This window comes from Alexandromys fortis, unplaced genomic scaffold, assembly GCF_014885135.2.
Source record: "Alexandromys fortis isolate MF-2015 unplaced genomic scaffold, M_Fortis_MF-2015_v1.1 scaffold_89, whole genome shotgun sequence".
In the NCBI taxonomy this organism is placed as follows: Eukaryota; Metazoa; Chordata; class Mammalia; order Rodentia; family Cricetidae; genus Alexandromys; species Alexandromys fortis.
Window position 1 is genome coordinate 6,874,152 of NW_026067973.1, and position 19,658 is coordinate 6,893,809.

At 39.8% G+C, this 19,658-nt stretch overlaps 1 protein-coding gene across 5 annotated transcripts in view; it reads right to left on the reverse strand.

Moving 5' to 3' along the window:
* Window positions 1-19,658, reverse strand: part of Sik2 (salt inducible kinase 2) — a 96,627-nt gene that overhangs the window by 25,123 nt on the left and 51,846 nt on the right. For all 5 annotated transcript variants that reach the window (XR_007594319.1, XM_050156431.1, XM_050156432.1 and 2 more), the window contains exons 4-6: window positions 13,373-13,534; window positions 1,455-1,579; window positions 931-1,054 (exon numbers count right to left, since the gene is read on the reverse strand). Coding sequence is in view for 4 of the 5 variants with exons in the window: in XM_050156431.1 (XP_050012388.1) it covers window positions 931-1,054; window positions 1,455-1,579; window positions 13,373-13,534 (411 nt within the window). In the remaining variant the exon portion in view is untranslated. The remainder of the gene's footprint in view (window positions 1-930; window positions 1,055-1,454; window positions 1,580-13,372; window positions 13,535-19,658) is intronic.

The following is a 19,658-nucleotide window of genomic DNA, read 5'->3' on the forward strand; positions in this document are numbered from 1 at the left end:
CTAGTCACACTAAGGAAAAACAAGACTAAGCTGCATTCTCGGAGCAGGGATTATGAACCGATCCTCAGTAGTATCAAGGCATGTTCAGTAAAGGCAGCTGGGAGAGCACCATCTCATCAGTGTTGCCAAGGACCATGTGTGCAGTTCTGATTCTGATTACATTATGTACACTGCAGCTGCAGCTATGAGTAACAGCAAGCTCTTCACCACCCTCCTCCAACTCAGACTCCTGCCACTCACATCTCTCACGCTCTGTGCTACGTGCTTTGTGCAGAATAGTTTCATCATCCTCGCAACACCTCTAGGAAAGGAATTACTGTCAACTCCACTTCATAGATGAGCCAAACTGCCCGGTCAGTGAGTAGTGAACTCAGGATCAACCAGGTAGTCTGTCGCCAGAGCCTATGTGATCTTGCCTTCCCAAGAGCATTAATTACATCTATTGTTTCAGGAATAAGAGATAAGGATGAAAACTAAAACCACAACTAAGGAGTAAATCAAACTGTTGTGCCTTTGACAGACCAAAACAAGACAGGTAGGGATCGTGGCATTTCAACTGAATTTACCAACGTTCTACCAGTTGACTTTGAATTTAAAAACATTTAATTCTGCAGATATATTTCATATATAGAGTAAAATGGTTATAAGCCTGTATCTATGGAATCTAAAATAAACTGGGCCATTTATAGACCTAAGCTGAATAGGAAGACTTGCTGCTCTTAATCTGGGTAGCTTCTGTTCTCAGTTACAAGGAGGAAGGCTGGAATTTGTCTTGTCTACATAGAGGCTGTTGAAGAGCTCCATGGCTTTTAAAATGACTAAGTCATTTAATCTGGCACCCAAACTCTCAGCAGGGAAACTAACTTTGGCTAGAACTTCATACAGCACAAATTCTGTAACACACGACCAATATGATGAACAGCTTGTTACCTTCTGACATGAAATATGGAATCCGGAATCTTCCTTCCAAAACTCTCTGCCTCAAAATAGGGAGAGTTGGTCCGTCAAAAGGCAGAGCTCCACAGACAAGGACATAAAGAACAACTCCCATGCTCTAGGGAAGAAAACGATGCAGTCGCTTTCAGAGAGAACATCAAACACTCATTTCCCACACACGGCCACAGCTCTTAAAATCACAAGGACTGACGGCTTCCTCTCTGAAGTTCCTCTCTCACCTCCTGTGGTGAGAGTAAGCATAATAATACCCAATGATCTGAACTTGGTCATTTTGCTTGCCATATTACTTCATGTCATTGCTGATATTAGAATGATAACACTTGTCTCTAGAAATTCTTTCCTAGGGACCCACTTCCAGATGCTCTGACTAATTACAGTTCACTGGATGGGGGAGAATATAAAATCTTATTCATCTGTTGAGTACCAGGAGCTTCTAAGATAGGTCAGAGTACCAATTATCATGATAGATACATTAACATGTCAAAATAAAGCCATACCCATATGTCCAGCTGTGGCCCTTCATATTGCTGCCCTTCAAAGACCTCTGGGGCTGCATAAGGGGGGCTGCCACACCATGTTGCCAGCAGTTCACCAGTTTTAAAGAAATTTCCAAAACCGAAATCTATTGGGATGGAAATAAATGTTACTTTCATTTCTGCTCTCAAACTATACTGCATTTCTCAGTAATTAATTTTATAATTTGGGACCACTATGGTTATAATATATAAAGATGAGGATGACATCTATCTTGTACTATTCCCCTAGTAACTACCACAATGATAAACTAACAATAAATGAACACTGCTGAATGAATGCATATATGCTGAGTTCTCTACTCAAACAGAACATGTGAAAGATAGAAAATGACTTTAAACCGTGGTTCTTGATGTTTTGACACAGGATCTCACTGTGTGGCCTGGGCTAGCTTTGAACTCATCAGTTTCCTGCCTTGCCCTCTCAAGTTACTGGGTGAGTCAACAAACCCAGTTCTTAAACCATGCCCCCCCCTTTTTTTTTCTGAAAGTTCTAGTTGTGTGGATTTGATTGTTGTAGAATGTAAGTTACTTGGTTACTTGATGATTACTTTTTATTCTGTATAGTCCATAAGAGGTTAAATGAGTGCTGGGCGGTGGTGGCAAATACTTTTAATCCCAGCACTTGGGAGGCAGGTGAATCTCTGTAAGTTCAAAGCCAGCCTGGTCTACAGGGTGAGTTCCAGGACAGCCAGAGCTACACGGAGAAACCCTGTCTCGAAAAACCAAAAGAGGTGAATGAGTAGAACCCAATTAAGTAATAACATATACCAGTTTTGAGTCAATCAAGAATTATAAATACTAATTCTTTAAATGTTGATTCATACATCCTGCTATAGGCAGATATACACCTGACTATCTCGTTAACAAATGATAGCATATGGCCTAGTCACAAGTCACCCATCACCACTGTCACTTAAGTTCATTTCTGGATACAGTGGCATTATACTTCAAAATAATTGCTAATCTTAGTCACACTGAATCTACAATGTTCATATCCAGAATACACTCTGCAAACACTGTACTCATAGTCTTCAATATGCACACGTATACAAGTTTTCAGTGTACATTGTCATAGATGTATGTTTGCCCTTTCGTTAAGACTCAAGAAACGAATTCCTACTGTTGTACAAGTTAGGCTCATCCTCTCTTGTGCTCTGAATCCTTAAACTGAGAGGATCTGGCTCTCCACTAGTACGTGCACAATACTGCATGCACAGGGAGCTTAAGCAAAGACTCAAAAGAAGAGTGGATCCAGTCTCCACTGTCAGACAGACTGGCTTTGGGAACAGGGTCAGCACCTGTGAACCTTAGTTTTCCCACCTGCAAAATTGCAATCATAAACATGCCCAGATGGCAGCTGTTATGCGGGACCAATGTGCTAACATAAACTCCTGCCTTGAGACAACACACATTAGTAACTTGGGGAAAATAGTCTCTCAGCCTGCTGACCTAAGAACAGGTAGGCAGCAGGCACAGTAATGACTGTAACCATCTCATCTCTGCTTCATGGAAGAGAAAAATAACTACAAAATTAAGAAGAACTAGAACTGACTTAGTTTATCTCTTTCTAACTCTAGTGCCATAGGAAAGGTTTTTACTTCTCTGAAGCTTAGGTTTCCAAATCTATACCAGTGAGAATAATCAACCTGCCCAGATAAAATACAGTGAAGATGAATGATTAACGATGTAAAATGCCCAGAACACAGATGTGAAATGTCAGTGCAGCTTCTGCGAGACCACTGTTACCATTACTGCCTTCGGGAGAAAGAGGTCACACGGAACTACACAGGAGAAGTAGAAAAGCCAGCAGGAGCATAAGGCCCAGGAGAGAAAAGATGGTGCATCTGGGAAAAAGCCTCAGCCCATGCCTGTGGGGCATATGAGGACATATGAGGTCAGGGGTGCCAACCACATCGATCTTTACAGTGTAACACCACCCCAGAGATCTTTGTCTTCTTTATCTGAACTCAATGACTAGCTACTCCTGCCACCAGATCACTCATGCACAGAGATGTTTCTAATCTTTTAGAAAAACTACTCTAGAATGAGTTAAGAATTAGATATTCAGGTCTACTTTAAAGAGGAAAATATTAATTTCCTATAGAAGAGATACAACCAACTCTGAAATGGAAGACTGATTGCAGAACCTGAAGTAGGCACAGGGATGAGTGCATTTTAAACCACAATAGCAAGATGAGTTCTTCGGTCTATGTAAACTGAAGATACTCTCCAAGCAGCATGGTAAAAGTTTCAATGCCTTAAAGAGTCAACGGAGCCAGGTGAATTGAACTCTGCGGAGGGAGGACACAAGCCTGTTGGGAAGACAGCCTGGCATGTAGCCTTGAGGTCACTCACTGGTACATTTCTTAGTACGACAGCAAGAACTGAGGAGGAATCACTGTGAGTAGGGTAGCCCTGTCCAATCTAATCTGTACAGATCTGGGCAGAGAAAGCATCCTGTTCCATTACAAAAAGGTGGTACTAAATGGACACATGTATTCGATTCTGTAGAACACTCAGAGCCATACTGAATGGCAGCCAGACTCACTAAATTGTCACAGAACCATAACTGCCCACATCCGAGAACCTTTACCAGAGCACTTCTAAAATTACATTTGTGATAACCTGGTAAGTGTTTTAACAGTTAAGTAGAAAAAGCACTAATGCCACTGAGACATACCATGTACTGAACAAACTGCAGCGAGGGCCTCATGCATGCAAGGAAAGCTACAGGTGCAGCCCAAGTCTTTACGTCTTTTAAAGGGGCTTTATCAAGCATGTCATGTGGTAATCTAAGCTCTGTGAGAGGAGTCTATAGTAAAGCAATGTAGAAGACTGATTTCAAGAGAAAGTTAAGCACTTGTGAGAGATGACGTGGCTGGCTATGACACTGGAGACATGGACCAGAAAACCAGGTTTAACAACACCTTTACATCTTTCCATGACACAGTGATCATAGCGATTTGTGACCAAGTTAATAACTGTCAGGTTAAAGAAATGGCAATGAAAAGCATTTTAAAAGGCCATTCATATTTCTTCATAGAAATCTGGATAATTTTCTTCATTCACAGCCTATAGCTTTCTGTAAATGGCATACAGTGAATGAGTAAGGAGTGAGCATGTAGATGAAATAGGAACATTCAGGATTTCTGATTACCATTTACTAAGACAGAATTGACTATACAACTGGCCTTTAGTATCTCTAGGGGACTGGTACCCACAGTGGGTACCAAAATCTAGATGTTCAGACCCCTTATATGAAATGGGGCAATATTTGCATACAGCCCCCACACATCCTCCTACACACTTTAAATCACATCTGGATTATGTACGAAACCTAATAATCTAAATAGTTGCTTAGTGTATAATGACAAAACCAACAAAACCAAAAAATAAGGCTGCACAAGTTTAGTAGAGATGCAACCTTCCTGGGCCTATCGACATAGTACCCATGGGCAGTATTTCCACCTGTGCTTCGTTAAATCCCAGGATGTGGGACCCACAGATGCTTGTCTCTTCACTATACACATGAATGCTGTATGTGTGTTGTTAGCCACTGGACAAAGCCCAGAGCAAAGTCTCACAACAACTCAGAATAGTTACAGACCCCATCATCTCCAACTTTGGGCAAGGATCAGGGAAACAATCAGTTGGACACTCCTTTCTTTAATCTAGACTTAGGTTTCAGGCCATGTTAGATGAGAAAATTAAACGGGAAAATGTTTCCTTTCGAGCATGGCCTCATTTCTACTTTTAAAATTTCATTTAAAAATATTTGCCTGTAAAAAAAAATATTTGCTTGTTTATGTATGTGTGGAGGCATGTGCCTGCCATGGCACACATGTGAAAACCTGTTGGGATCAGTTCTTTCCTTCTACCATGGGATTCCAGGGATTCAACTCAGGTCATGAGTCTTGTCAGCAAACTCCATTACCCATGGGGAGCCATCTTGCTGGTCCTAAATCTCACTTTTAAAATGCCAAATATAGAATAATACATATTTATGGACTATAAAGTGATATTCTGGTATGACTGCATTGTTCAATGGTCAAATCTCACAAATTAAGTCTACCACCTCATTAATTACAATTCCCTGTTACAGAGATGTTTATTTATCACGCTGCTGTACACACACTGTTGTAAACACCTGACTCTGAGCTACAATAGAATGCTGCTGTTATTTATTCTGATATTCCAACTGTTCCAACCTGCTTCATTTAACATTTTTTTATAAAGTTAGTTTTAAGTACTCCTGTATCTTCGGACACCGGAAGATTACCCAAGTTCATCTTGTATCTTCTTTGCCCAAACCCTTAACACCACTACTTCTCCAAGATACTATGGTTCTTTTTGTTGAGTAATAAACCTAGATTAGGCCCTAGATCTGTACACTGATATGCTAAGTATCATCAGTTACAACTGAGTAGAACTGCATTCAAATGCAGGTCAGGTGTGCTTGTTTAAACTGTTCCATCAAAGCCCTAAGTATGCCACTAGGCAGAGTTTAATATAACTTAAAATCGGAGGTAAGACTGCCCCAAATCCAGATCAATCCTTACCACTAAACAGAAAAGAAGGATTTTAAATTCATTTCTGTGCCAGGCAATGCTGACCTACTAGGTCTTTTATCAGCACCTTACCATGTGAATGAGAAGTTAGAATGTTTACAGAGCTCTATCTTAATTCACAGTTACATTCATTTTCGGAAGCTATATTCATTCTAAGAGTGCATGATGGAGCCGGGCGGTGGCAGCGGCAGTGCATGCTGGGTAGCACTGGCTGCACTTGGGAGGCAGAGACAGCCAGATCTCTGTGAGTTCGAAGCCAATCTGGTCTACAGAGTGAGCTCCAGAACAGCCATGATTATACAGTCCTGTCTGTAAAAACCAATAAAGAGTACATGATGGGCTATGCAGATAGACAGCCCTGTCCTCGCTATGTCAAGATGAGGCATGTTTTCCTCCCTGTGACACTAGGCATGTACTCTGAAGTTTTACTCTCACAACAGCTTCAAGATTTCCCAATACAGCCACACTCACTCATTTGGTTTATATATGGTTTCAGTATTTATAAAAGATAGGGTTTGGGTTAGAATCTTTAACCAGAGTTAAGTCACTAACACTCTTGGGACTCAAACCAGGCCTCAAAAGCCGAGTCACAGAACTGTCTCTAATGTAACCAGTTATAAGCCACAGGGATCACACATTAGGGCTAGTAGTGATTTCTGCCCCGTGTTCTGAAAGATAACTGACCTTTATCGTCCTGATAACAAAAACCACCATTACTGTTATCATAAATAACATGAATTACCAATGCCCAAGCACCACTAGTGAAAGACCAGTGTTTTAGGCACAAAAGAGCCAGATAAAGAGTAAATCAGCTGTTGTTGATTACTGCGTAATGGAAACACCAAGCACAGCAGCGACTTCTGTTGTTTGTTACAGCAGTATGCAGCTGGGAACTGCTACAATGCAGATTTTGATTTAGCAGGGCCCGAGCTTCTGTCCCCCTGGCCAGCTCGGAAGGGTCACCATGAGTTTGAGCATCAAGAAATAGACAACAGCACAAGCTGTGCCTAAGAATCTAAGGATAATAACTGTTGGTCAATATTTACTGTTGCAAAAATAATAATTACCAAACACATTCAGGCTTTTTTTGTAATTAAGAATTTGTTCAGTAATCTTCTTTTCAATCTTTACTTTAAGTACTCTAAGTCATTTTTTTTTTAATCTTTACTTTAAGCTAAGAAAAAGTAAGTAATTTCTATAAACCACAACTCGGGCAGTTTTTAATCTCTCTGTGTTATAATGTCTATTTTAAAATTTTACAAAAATCCTTGGTTTGATGAGGAGGCTCTGTGGGAAAAGATGCCCGATGCCACCTTATGACCTAAGTTCAATTTCCAGGACCCATGTGGTGGGAGTTGAGAACTGACTCTCGCAAGTTGTCCTTTGACCTCTACACTGGCACACTTATCCTTCCCTTCCAACATACAACACATACACACATACCAATCAATATGATTTTAAAAATTAAAAATAATTATGTTGCTGAGAAGCAGATGGCCTAAGGGTTAAATTTAACCTTTCTTAAATGACCAATAGAATTAGGCTATCTAGCCTGATGAAAGGGAACACATTTGTAATTATCACTGTAGGAGCGAAGACAACAATCAGAAGGAAATGAACACTGACAAATGAAAGGTAGAGAGTGACAGGCCAACCCATGCACAAACTGAAAACGCATTAGCCAACACTGACTTCAATGCAAATTTTGTTGCCCAACAGCAAGAAAAAGCTTGTTGCTTTGTTTATCTCCAAACATCAATCACTCTGTCTAACAGGAGGGCACCAGAGCTGGGATGAAATGTTATCCTCAGACCTATGATCATCTAGAACCATTGAACTGTGCCCAATCAGGGAGTCCAAGAGCTAAGAAACAAAGAAATGATCATCCTTAGCCTTAGTGGAGACAAGATGGAAGGTACAGAAATAAATGGAGGCCTAGAGCACTCCTCCACAGTCCCAGCTTTAGAAACTGAGCTGTAAAGCAGGATTGATTGATGGAAGTATGACATCAGGCTTTCATATGCAAGGCCACTTGCCAGTTTTAAACAATGCCAATAGTAATTGGAAGGTCAGTAAGTATTTCTTAATAATTCCCCTTTTCACCTCCATCCGTTCTAATTTCTAGGGCAGAAGACTGAAACTGTATACACAGAAACCTTATCTCAAAGTCTTCTAGTAAGTGAAAAGCTGTAGAAGCAATGGCAGAGGTGACAGGCTACCAGTCAAGTCAGAAAAGAAATGTTTTTGAGCTAAAGATAAGTGACTTCTGATACACACGTCAGACTAATCTAGCTAATTCTATATTACTAATTACATTTAAGGTTTTGCTCAGAGGGAATGTTGTGTCAGACAAATACTTTCAAATGCAAGTGAGGCACTTTCTGTGTTCCTTTATTATCGGCATTGACAAGGCTCTAGGCCAGTGGACTTTATTTTATGTGCTGAAGGAGGTTATTTGGCCATCATAGTTTTACAGCTTTATTTTAATGGAATCAATTATGTCTCAAATGCAAGCAGCAGCCTCCTTTTACTGAGTGCTTACTTGGTGCCAAGAAATTTAACCAACAATTTATTTTGCAAACACTTGAACAGGACCATGTACCCTGGTCTTAAGTACTCTGCAAATATTAATTCAAGTAACAACCACTATGAGATATGAACTTGTGCCATTCCCCCTTTACAGATAAGGAAACTGAGAACGGGGGCAAGGCGGGTAGTGAGAAAATGTCTCCAGATCAGTAAGCCAGTAAGCGGTACGCCAGGATTCATTCTCAAGTGGCCTGTTTATTACCTACTATACTGAATTGCCTCCTGTTCTTAAGTAATTATTAATCTCTATACACTGTTCCTGAAAAGCATAATAATTTCCAGTTAACAGAACAGAAGCCCTGGCCTGGAGAGGTTAATTAACCTAGCCAAGGCGACAGATTCAGATGGCATCACCAGAGTTTGTATTGGCATTGCCTGTTACCAACCTCAGGATCTAAGTACTGATAAGTCCTAAAAGTCTCTGAATTATGGTAATTAAAAAAGACCTATTTTTATTATTTTAAACTATTGTGCATATGTACATGCATGTGTACAGAGTCCAGAAGAGGGTGCTGGACCTCTTGGAGCTGGTTACAGACAGTTGTGAGTCACTTTGTGGGTGCTGGGAACTGATGCGTCCCTGGAAGAACATCATGAGCTCTTCACTGCTGAGCCATCTCTCCAGCTCTGAGTTGTAGTTATTTTCTGAAAACTTCCTCTAAGTAACTAATATATTTGAATCACAGGTATTACTATGAAACTTTCAAAATGTGAAAGTTGGAGACTAAAACTAAAGAAAACTTACTTTAATGCATTAAAAATCATTAGCCATGATGTTGAGGAAGGAGCAGTGCTGTAAGTACAGAATCCCTGAAAGACTGCTGTTCTGTTTCAGCCTTTCCCCTCAAATGCCCCAAGCTCCTATTTCATGAAGGGTGGAGGCCTCATGATTGGGACAACCTGAACAGAGCTGAGGGTGAACCCATGGTTCTGCACTGTTGAGTTATTATTACAGGAAGCATAAGCTAAAAATTAATCTCAGAGCCATGCTTCTGTATTTATGAAAACTAACCAAGATTTATACTTTTAGCTGTGCGGTGGTGGCTCATGCCTTTAATTCCAGCACTTGGGAGGCAGAGGCAGGCAGATTCTGTGAGTTCAAGGCCAGCCTGGTCTACAGATGAGTTCCAGGACAGCCAAGTCACCCCCCCCGCCCTACCTTGAAAAATCAAAGGAGGGGGGGAATTCAGACTTCAATTTCTGTCTTTTAAATATAGGCACATTTTAAATGAAAATTTGATTTTGATTTGCTCTTTGAACTTTAACACAGGTGGCCTAAAAGATCACACTTAGCAAATTATAGAGATCTTAATAAGTAAAAGAAGCAGGGGAAAAGTTAATAAATTTAGCAATAATTCTGTCTTTTTTTCTTTTGATTTCTTTACATATAGTCCCACAGAACAAGTGTGGTACATTTCTTTAAAAGTCAAGAATTCCAAGATATCAAAGGATTACATTCTTAAATGTAAGCAGGGCCATTAAAGCTATAAGTTCTTTTGATAAAGAGCAATTATTGGGTGGGGGATTATTTAAAAGACAAGTTTCTAATCTGACCTATCCCTTCTGGCCCACCAAGCTCCTGCCAGTGATAGAGCAGTACATCTCAGCCCTTACCAGAGAAACTTCTTTTTACAATAGATAGTAACACAGAGGTCATATCTGGTCAATGTGCAGAGGATAAGACTGCTGTGGTCCAGTCCTAAGTGAGACGTGTATACCACACCTCCTCCCCTCAAGGCTCAAGGATCATCCTGGAGGGGAGGGGGATGTAAGAGCCAGATGTAGTGGATCTCTGCAGCAAAACAGTACTTGCTGTTATACACATGAACTCACAGAGGCTATGGCTTCTTGCACAAGACCTGTACAGATCAAGCTGGCCAAAATCTCAGCATGTACAGGGGCGGGGGACTCATGAAGTTCCACTCCCAGCAGCAAGAGCTATTCACAACTGATGGCTGCTGGGGAGGTAGAGTCAGTTTTCTTCAGGGACATATAGCTTCTGAAAGGCTATCTTGTTCCAATAGAGGACCCCACACACAAATAGACAGCACTAGGTGGACACAGTAAGGGGGGGGCAACACATGACATTGGGAGGGAAATGTGAGCGATAGATTTGATCAAGATACATTATATGTATTATGAAATTTTTAAACAGTTACAACCCCTACAAAAAAAGTTTAAAAAATATGTCTAAACTTTACACATGGAGTCCTTCATGATCTGTCCCAACTGACAACCTGACCAGTTCAGGTTCTTTCCTATCAGTTTTCAATGGTACTTGGCATAGCTCCCTAGCTGGAGCCTATAGCTGCCTGAAGTAGTCTGGATTTCTCAGACTGTGGAACACAAACTCACATAGGGATTCCACTTGATGACTGACACTTGATGCCTGGAAAGAACAGAGGAGTGGCCAGAGATCTCTCTTGGAACTGTAGAGCTGCTGCTGATTACCTGTGCTGCCTCAGAAAGTTATCTGACCTTCTTGCATTTGGTTTTCCCATTAAAAAACAAAACAGGCAAACAAACAAAAATGCTGGTGATAGCTATGCAGCTTCCAAGTGTGCTGTGAAAATGAATGACTAAGAACTCAGCAGAACACCTGAAAATAGCAAGGGCTTAATACAATGTCAATTGTCACTAGCTGAACCAAAGGGAACAATTCTAGACACCTGACATTTTACCTATCTTCCATATAATTAAGAAAGCCTTGAAGCGTTCATATTTATTTAAAAGCAAAAATAAAAACAGCAAACCCCAACAAAATGCAAACTTAATGCTGTATAACATCAGGCACACTGCACTGACCTACCTATAGTTTAGGCAGTATTATAGTAAAAATAGACAAAAGTTTATTTTCACCTTGAACAATAGTCTGTATTTCGTATTTACAAGGTTTTTTGAACACCTTGTAAATCTCAGGGTTCAAATTTAAAGTCTCAACACCTTCCCCTTTTCTATACAGAGGGCTTTTCTGTAAAAGGTAATTTTAAGGCAGCTGATACTTTTAAGAAGAAAATGAAAAAAATAATCCAGAAGATAAAGCTGGCAAAAATAAGTAAAATGAATGAGGCCAAACAGAAAGTAAAACAAACAAACAAATAAATAAAATAAAATAAAAGATGATGGAGGGCAGGAAATCCCAGAAATGAAAGTAGTAAACACATAAAAACTAAGATCTTAAACCAACAACCCCTTATGGAAACAATGTTACTATGTATTGCATTTTTATAACAAAAAGTTACAAATCAGAAGTCACTCCTCCCCTTCACCAGTGCAGTTCCAGGACTATTCCATACACTAAATTTTCCTGTGTTCAGCTCTCATGCTTGCAAGCCATCTCCACGCTATTGCCAGAGTTTGTTGATATGCAAAGTTAATTTTGTACTCTAATCCCACTTATCCATACTCTAAACTTCAATAGCTTTGATTCCCATTAATTATGAAATAGATGCTCAAACCTCTGACAAGACATTCAAGACCGTTACTACTCTGTCTCCTAAGCTGCTCCTCCTCTACTGCTCCCTTTGTGAATATGAAGCTAAGATCTTCATCCCAGTCTCCATCTGCCTGACTATGGTTTCTGCTTCTGCATTTCTGGCAAGCAGTTAAAACTCTTTCAGGCATAAATTCAAACACTTCCTGATCTAGGATACTTCCCTGGCTCTTCAGGTTGACTGATGCTCCATTACTTAAGTTTCTGTCCAAGTTGGTACATAGTTAGACCCTTGCTACTTTTGTATGTGGTACAGGGGAACTGAATTCCAGGTTCTTGCATATGTCAAGCAAATGCTCTCTCGCTGAGCTCTATATATCCCCAGCTCTGTACATACTATTTTTCTGTATATGTACAACTGAAGGTATAATTGACATAAAAACTTCACACAATGTGAAATTTTGATATATGTATATGCTGTGAAATAATTTATACACATCCCATTATATTTAGCATAGTATAATGCCTGGCATATATTTTACCACATATGAGTGAGTTTTGACTATATGAATTAAGAAATTCATATTGTTAACTTTAATCCCAGAATTTGGGAGACAGAGGCTGGTAAATCTCTGTGAGTTCAAGGACAAACTGCTCTACATACTGAGTTCCAGACCAGCCAAGGCTACATAGTAAGACACTATCTCAAAAGGCAAAGATTAATAAAAGAAGAAGAAAAAGAAACGCCTATTAGGAAATTTAATTATTTTTAATAATTGAGTTGGGCATGGTGGTTAATGCTTGTAATTTCAGAACTTGGGAAGCAACTATCCTAAATTGCCTGGGCTACATAGTGTGAGGCCAGTCTGGGCTAGATGAGACCCATAAACAAACAAACACCCATCATCAACAGAACCGTACACACATGCACAGAAACGCGTGTGTGATATGTCTCTGTGTTGTTCTCAATCTGCTTCTATTGCCTTTTCTTTTCCTTTTGCATCCTCACTACAGCCATTAGCATTAGAAGAGAAGCCAGTTAGAGTCAGTAACCAGAACTTCTGGCCCTCTCCAGCCATCCAAAAGGTCTCACTTTTGTCCAACAACCTCCCAAGAAATCAGACCACTTAGTACAGTCCTGCCCTGTATACGTTAATAGTAAACACATTTTCTTTTTTATAGCCACACACAGGTAAAATCTTGCTGAAGATTGACTCTGCTTGCAAGGCTCTCTCCACACAGACAAAGACTCTCATCTGGTCATTTCCCAGGCACAGCACCCCAGTTACCTGCTATTTTGATATTCATGTTGTTATCCAACAGGAGATTTTCAGCTTTCAGGTCACGATGCACAATTTTTCGGCCATGGCAATAATCAACAGCAGACAGAATTTGCCAGAATTTTCTCCTGGCTTCGGATTCATTTAACCGGCCATGATTAGCAAGATAATCTGTAAAAGAGAACATTTAGAATCATTTACCAAAATAAAATAACCTCAATATTAGCATTTAAGAAAATTTTGACAAAGTTTGTTTAATGAAAAATTACTGTTCTAATAACACAAATAATGTGTTTTCCAAGTTTCTTGCCTTTGGAAAAGTAATCTCAACTAATTTTACTTTGAATATATAAAACAACCTGGTACTTAGTATGAGGTCAACATTAAAACTAGATGATATGACATAATCAGAAGTCTTCCATCCTGGTTCCCCTCTTCGGTCTATAGGTAACTTTTTGGATTTTGGTGTCTTTTGGTGTTTCATTTTATAATAATAAAAAAATGCCCACAATTGTCTTTTTCCTACCTTTTACATAAGAACCCATAAACAAACAAACAAACTTTCCCTTTCAAACTTCACGAAAACTTCTCTTTTCTTTTAGTTCATTATAAACATTTCTCATATTTAATATAATTATGTAAAACTGAGGGCTCAGACAGGGTGAGTTGACATTTATCTCTGTCCCCAGGAAATAATTTCAAGGCCAGGCTTAGCTACATAAGACCTTGCCTCAACCTCACACCAACACTTTCTCAAAAAGGAGGGGTGGCGTGTTCAGGAGCCAGGCTGCCAGAGTTTAAAATCTGTCATAGTTGCTGACCATGTGATCTTGAACAAAATGCAATCTCTATAACCCTCCAATTGCTAATAAAAAATGGGCTCATAAGAGAATTCCTACAAGGTTATTTATAAAGATTAAACAACAACAACTTTCAGTTTAAATGGAGAAAACCATGGTATAGGTATAGAAGTCTTCAAAAAAAAGCATTACTCCAACGGTAACTTACTATTGTTGTTGCTATTATACTACCAGGGTTGATTCAGGCTACCTCCCTTTTCTACCCATCTGCCTTTTGTGATGTGGTTTCTATGCTTCACACCTCACTGAAATTGCTTTAAGGTCAAGGGTAAATCCCCTACGTTAAATCCATTATCCTTTCTCAGTTCCCAACTTTGAAGGCCTTTCAATTATATTAACACTTAGCTGGTCTCCAACTTAAACACCTCTCTCTATTGGTTCTGTAATTTCTTGGTTGTCTTCTATTTCTTTCACTAATGTGTTCTTACTCCTTTTCAAATTACAAGAAGCTACTACATTCTAGTTGGGTCATCACCTCTTCCTTCTCCTTTTTTTTTTCTTTTTGATTTTTTGAGACAGGTTTTCTCTGTGTAGCCCTGGCTATCCTGGAACTTGCTCTGTAGACCAAGCAGGCCTCAGAGATCTGCTTGTTTCTGTCTCCTGACGGCTGGGAATGCTCTTTCTTCCTTCTTTAAAACAATGTTTTCAAGGTTCATCCCAGTCTAGTACACTATTTTGGATTTTTTTTTAAGATTTATTTTTATTTTTATTTTCTGTGTGTGTGCCCACAGAGGCCAGAAGCAGGTATCAGATAACCTGGAACTGAAATTATGACTGTGAGCTGTCATGTGGGTGCTAGCAACACCAAAGCCAGGTTCTCCGCAAAAGCAGCAAGTGCTCTTAACTGCTGAGTCATCTCTCTAGCCCCAAGGCTTACTAATTAATTAATTAATTAATTAAAAATTTAATGTATGAGTGCTCTGTCTGCATGCCAGAAGAGGGCATCAGATCCTATTATAGATGGCTGTGAGTCACCATGTGGTTGCTGGGAATTGAATTGAGGACCTCTGGAAGAGCAGCCAGAGCTCTTAACTGCTGAGCCATCTCTCCAGCCTTGGGTCTTTTGTTTTTTGAAGATTTATTTGTATTAGTTTTTATTTACATGAGTGTGTGTATGTAGGCCACATGTATGTGTGCTGCTGTGACATAAAGTGTCTAAAAGAGGAACAGAGATCACATAAAGGTGATCCCAGCACTAGGGATCACACACCTTTAATTCAGCACTAGGGAGGTAGAGACAGGAGTGATGTGGCTGGGTGGTGTGGAGAGCGCAATATAATGAGGGAGGAGACAGGGGCTCAGTGCAGTCTGAGATTTAGTGGAGACAGATGGAGTCTGGAGATACAGTCTAAGGATAGGATCACCCCTTCGGTCTGAGCACTGGTAGAGGTAAAATAACTCTCTAGTGGTTGGCTTCTCTGCTTCGCTGATCTTCAGCATTAACCCCTATATCTGACTCTGGGATTTTAGAATTCATGCTACAGATAATTGATCAGAGGTTCTTAACCAACAAATCTGCGAAGATTTCCTATTTCTCAATTTGCAGAGAAACAGTGCTTTAGGAATATGGAGGAAATAAACCCCAGAGTTTTGACAAGGCAATGAAAACTGGCTAATTTGTGTTTTTTCTCAAAAATTTAAAGATCCATTATTTTCTCCTCTAAAAAAGATTTATTTATAACTACATATATATTTGTATGTGTCTTGAGTGGATTTGTGTACCACAGTATGCAGGAGTGCAGGTGACCAAGGAGTTCAGAAGGTGGCACTGGGTACCTGAAGCTGGAGTGGCAGGCAATTATTAGCTGCCTGATGTGGGTATGGGAACCAAACTCAGGTCTCCTCTGCAAGAACAGTAAGAGAACTGAGCCATCTCCTCCTTATTTTCAGTTCCTATAACCAGATCTTATATTTTTCCCAAGTTATTTCAATTAGAATTAAAATATTATATAAAACAAGATCACATTATTATTAAATCAAGACTCCAGTCTGTCAACTTAGTTCTCACTGGTTCTTATCAATCTTTGATAAAGTACAAGAAAGGAAGGTCTATTAAATAAAACCCAAAAAATATTTTAACATATTAGATGTACTATATAGCATGTGACTTCTAATAGAAGATAAATTAGGTATGGGACCTGTGTTGAGATAGAATAGTCTAGATTATCTTAATTTTATATATTTGGTTTAAAAATAATTTATAAAATCAAATTATATTCAACTTTTAACATTGAGACATTTGTGAATATAAACTACAGATTATAAACCTCATTTTATTCTGCTTATTTTTGTAAGCACATAATTATTTCAAATTATGTGTTTGACAAAAATTAAGGAAATTGTTGCCTGTGGTATACTCAAGCAGTTTAATTGTGTTCAGCAATTTCCCTCCGTTAGGCTGTTCACATCTGTTACTCTTCACTCAGTTCTAGTTGCATGGAGCTACTGAAGGAAACTGTGTTCTTCTAAGAAGTAAAATGAGGTTTTAGTTACATACTTTTTTTATTTGAGATAGGGTCTCAGTATGTTGCCTTTGCCTACCCTAGAATCATTATGCAGATGGGGCTGGCTTTGAACTCATAGAGATCTGCCTTCCTCTGCCTCTAGAGTGCTGGGATTAAAGACGTGTGTGCTACCATGCCTATCTAATTATACACTTTTTTATTTTAAAGGTTATTTACTACTGGCTTCCATGTGCTAGTGTTCAATTTTTTCTAAAATTATGTATAACTCTTAAACAAACCAAGAAAGCAAAAAATACAACAATAATAGATATCAAATATAAGCTCAAAGGTTTTTCCCAATAAAACACAGGAGTAAAATAAACTTCTATGACTATTTTTAAAGTAAAAAAAACCTAGACGGACAGTGGTGGCACACACCTTTAATCCCAGCACTTGGGAGGCAGAGGCAGGCAGATCTCTGTGAGTTCGAGGCCAACCTGGTCTATAAGAGCTAGTTCCAGGACAGGCTCTAAAAACAGAGAAACCCTGTCTCAAAAAACCAAAAGAAAATCCCTAAATATAATAGAATAAAGTTCTAGGGTCAGCTATACCTTATTTTGAGTCCTGGCTCTATGTCCCAGGCTTTGTGACAGTGCCAAATTATTTAGCCATGGATTATCTAGTAATATGATAAAACTCAGGGTTAAACTGTTCTGCACATGAATTCTAACCAAATGGAAAAGAGCTTAGGGAATGGGTTTTTATTACACATGTATTCTGTTGATTTTGGTTACACACAATACTTTATTCTATTGCAAGATTCTAGCAATTACCTTACAAAATACTTATTAGGGGAAAAAAAATCCCAATTCTGAACTATTTAATGGTAAATGAAGGCCTATAAAGATAAATGTACAAAGAACATGACAACATGACAGTGGTCCAGTTTCCAACTACATGGCATAGATTTTTTTTTTTGGCCTTTTTAAAAAAATTCTGTCTTTCACATCATGCTTCCCGATCCCATCCATCTATACACCCCCAAATAAAACAAGACAATTTTAAGAGAAAAAAAGGAAAAAAAATAAAAAAGGAAGAAAATCTCATGGAAGCTGTAGTATGGCACAGAGTGGTTCACACAGTAAACCCCTTATCTATACATTTTTAAATCCTTCTTATTTTAAATTGTTTGGACCTATCCAATGTGCTATACATTTTTCCCTCTCCCCTTCCACCCACCCCTTGCCTTCCATGCCCCCAATTTACTCAGGAAATCTTATATTTTTCCCCTTCTTAGGAGGATCTATGTATGTCTCTCTTGGGGTCCTCTTTGCTACCTAGGTTCTCTGGGGTTGGGGCCTGAAGGCTGGTTGTCCTTTGCTTCCTCCATTGCTGGTGGGAGTAAAATCTTTGGAAGCTTTGGAAATCAGTAATGGTTTCTTACAAAATTGGGCATCAATCTACTTCAAGACCCAGCAATACCACTCTTGGGCATATACCCAAAGAATACACCCTCACACCACAAGGACATTTGCTCAGTTATGTTCAGAGTAGCATTATTGGTAATAGCCAAAACTTGGAAACAACCTAGATGCCCCTCAAACCAAAGAATGGATAATAAAAATATGATACATTTACACAATGGAGTACTACTCAGTGGTAAAAGACAATGACATCTTAAAATTTGTAGGCAAATGGTTAGAGATAGAAAAAGCCATCCTGAGTGAGGTAACTCAGACACAGAAAGAGAAATATGTACTTCCTCATAAATAGATAATAGACATAAGGCAAAGGATATCCATATATTTCTAGATGTAGCGTATATCACAAAGAATCATTGGTCTAGTCTGAGGTCCCTGGTTTCTGCTGAACCATTGATGTTGGGCACTCATTGGGACTCTTGCTGGACATCCCATTGCTGTACTGTGTCTTGGGGATCCTGTAGCCCTGGGTCTACAGGACTAACAGCACCACCACCCCATATGCCAGCAGATCACAGATGGGGTAGATGTTGGGGTGGGCCAACACATAAGCCTGGTTCTGGGCCTGGGTAAATTGCAGGGTTGATCACCCTGACAGCTCTCCCGTCTTCACCACCAGAGTGAGCTCTCCAGCACTGTCCTGGCTAGTTCAACCCCTGCAGCAATGAACAAGGGGTGTGGGGTGGGGCCAGTTCTCTGGCTTTCCCTTCTACAGGGTTGGTTCTCCAACACCCACACCTTCAGGGCCAGCTTTACTGTGTTGCCCAGGCTAGGTGTAGGTGCCACAGTGCTGCAGCTGATGAGGGGCAGGGCCAACTCTCTCACCTGCCTCAGGCATTGATGGGTGGGCATCTCTCTCCTGCCCATGCCAAGAACAAGACAGGTGAGTCATGAGGACAGCTCTCTCATGCTCACACCATCAGAGTTGGCACACCCACACCTCTGCCAAGAGGGTGGCTCTGCTGTGCTGCCCAGAAGAGGTGTAGGGCCTGCTCTACGGAGTGCAGCTCCCCCATCTCCCTCAGGTGTTGATGGGGGGGGGATCTCTCCCACACTCATGGCAGAGATATTTTCTAAAAATTAGTTACATTGCTTTAGCAAGTCAATCTAAAAATATAATAGCTTCTCCCCCATGAATCAAATTAAAGATGCAAGTTGAATCACTATGAGGTTAAACTATGAAGCTAAAGAGTAAGAATAATCAGAATAATCATATTTATTTGTTTTTCAAATATCTGAATAACTTCTCTTGTCAAAGTACTTGGGACTTTGTCTTCATTATCTTCATTATTTGTCTATGTCAACAGTAAAGAAGACAATAACTACACAAATAAAAATGGCAACTACAGAGTACTGTAAATGTCAGAGATGCAGTGTCCTCCCCTGGAACGATAGGGAGGGATTTCTCTAAGAAGCTCCTATCCCAGCTGGGGAGGGAAGCATGCCAGCATGAGATAGCAGACACATGAAACCAAAGGAGAACCAGGGGCAGTGGACCAAGAGTGAGGAA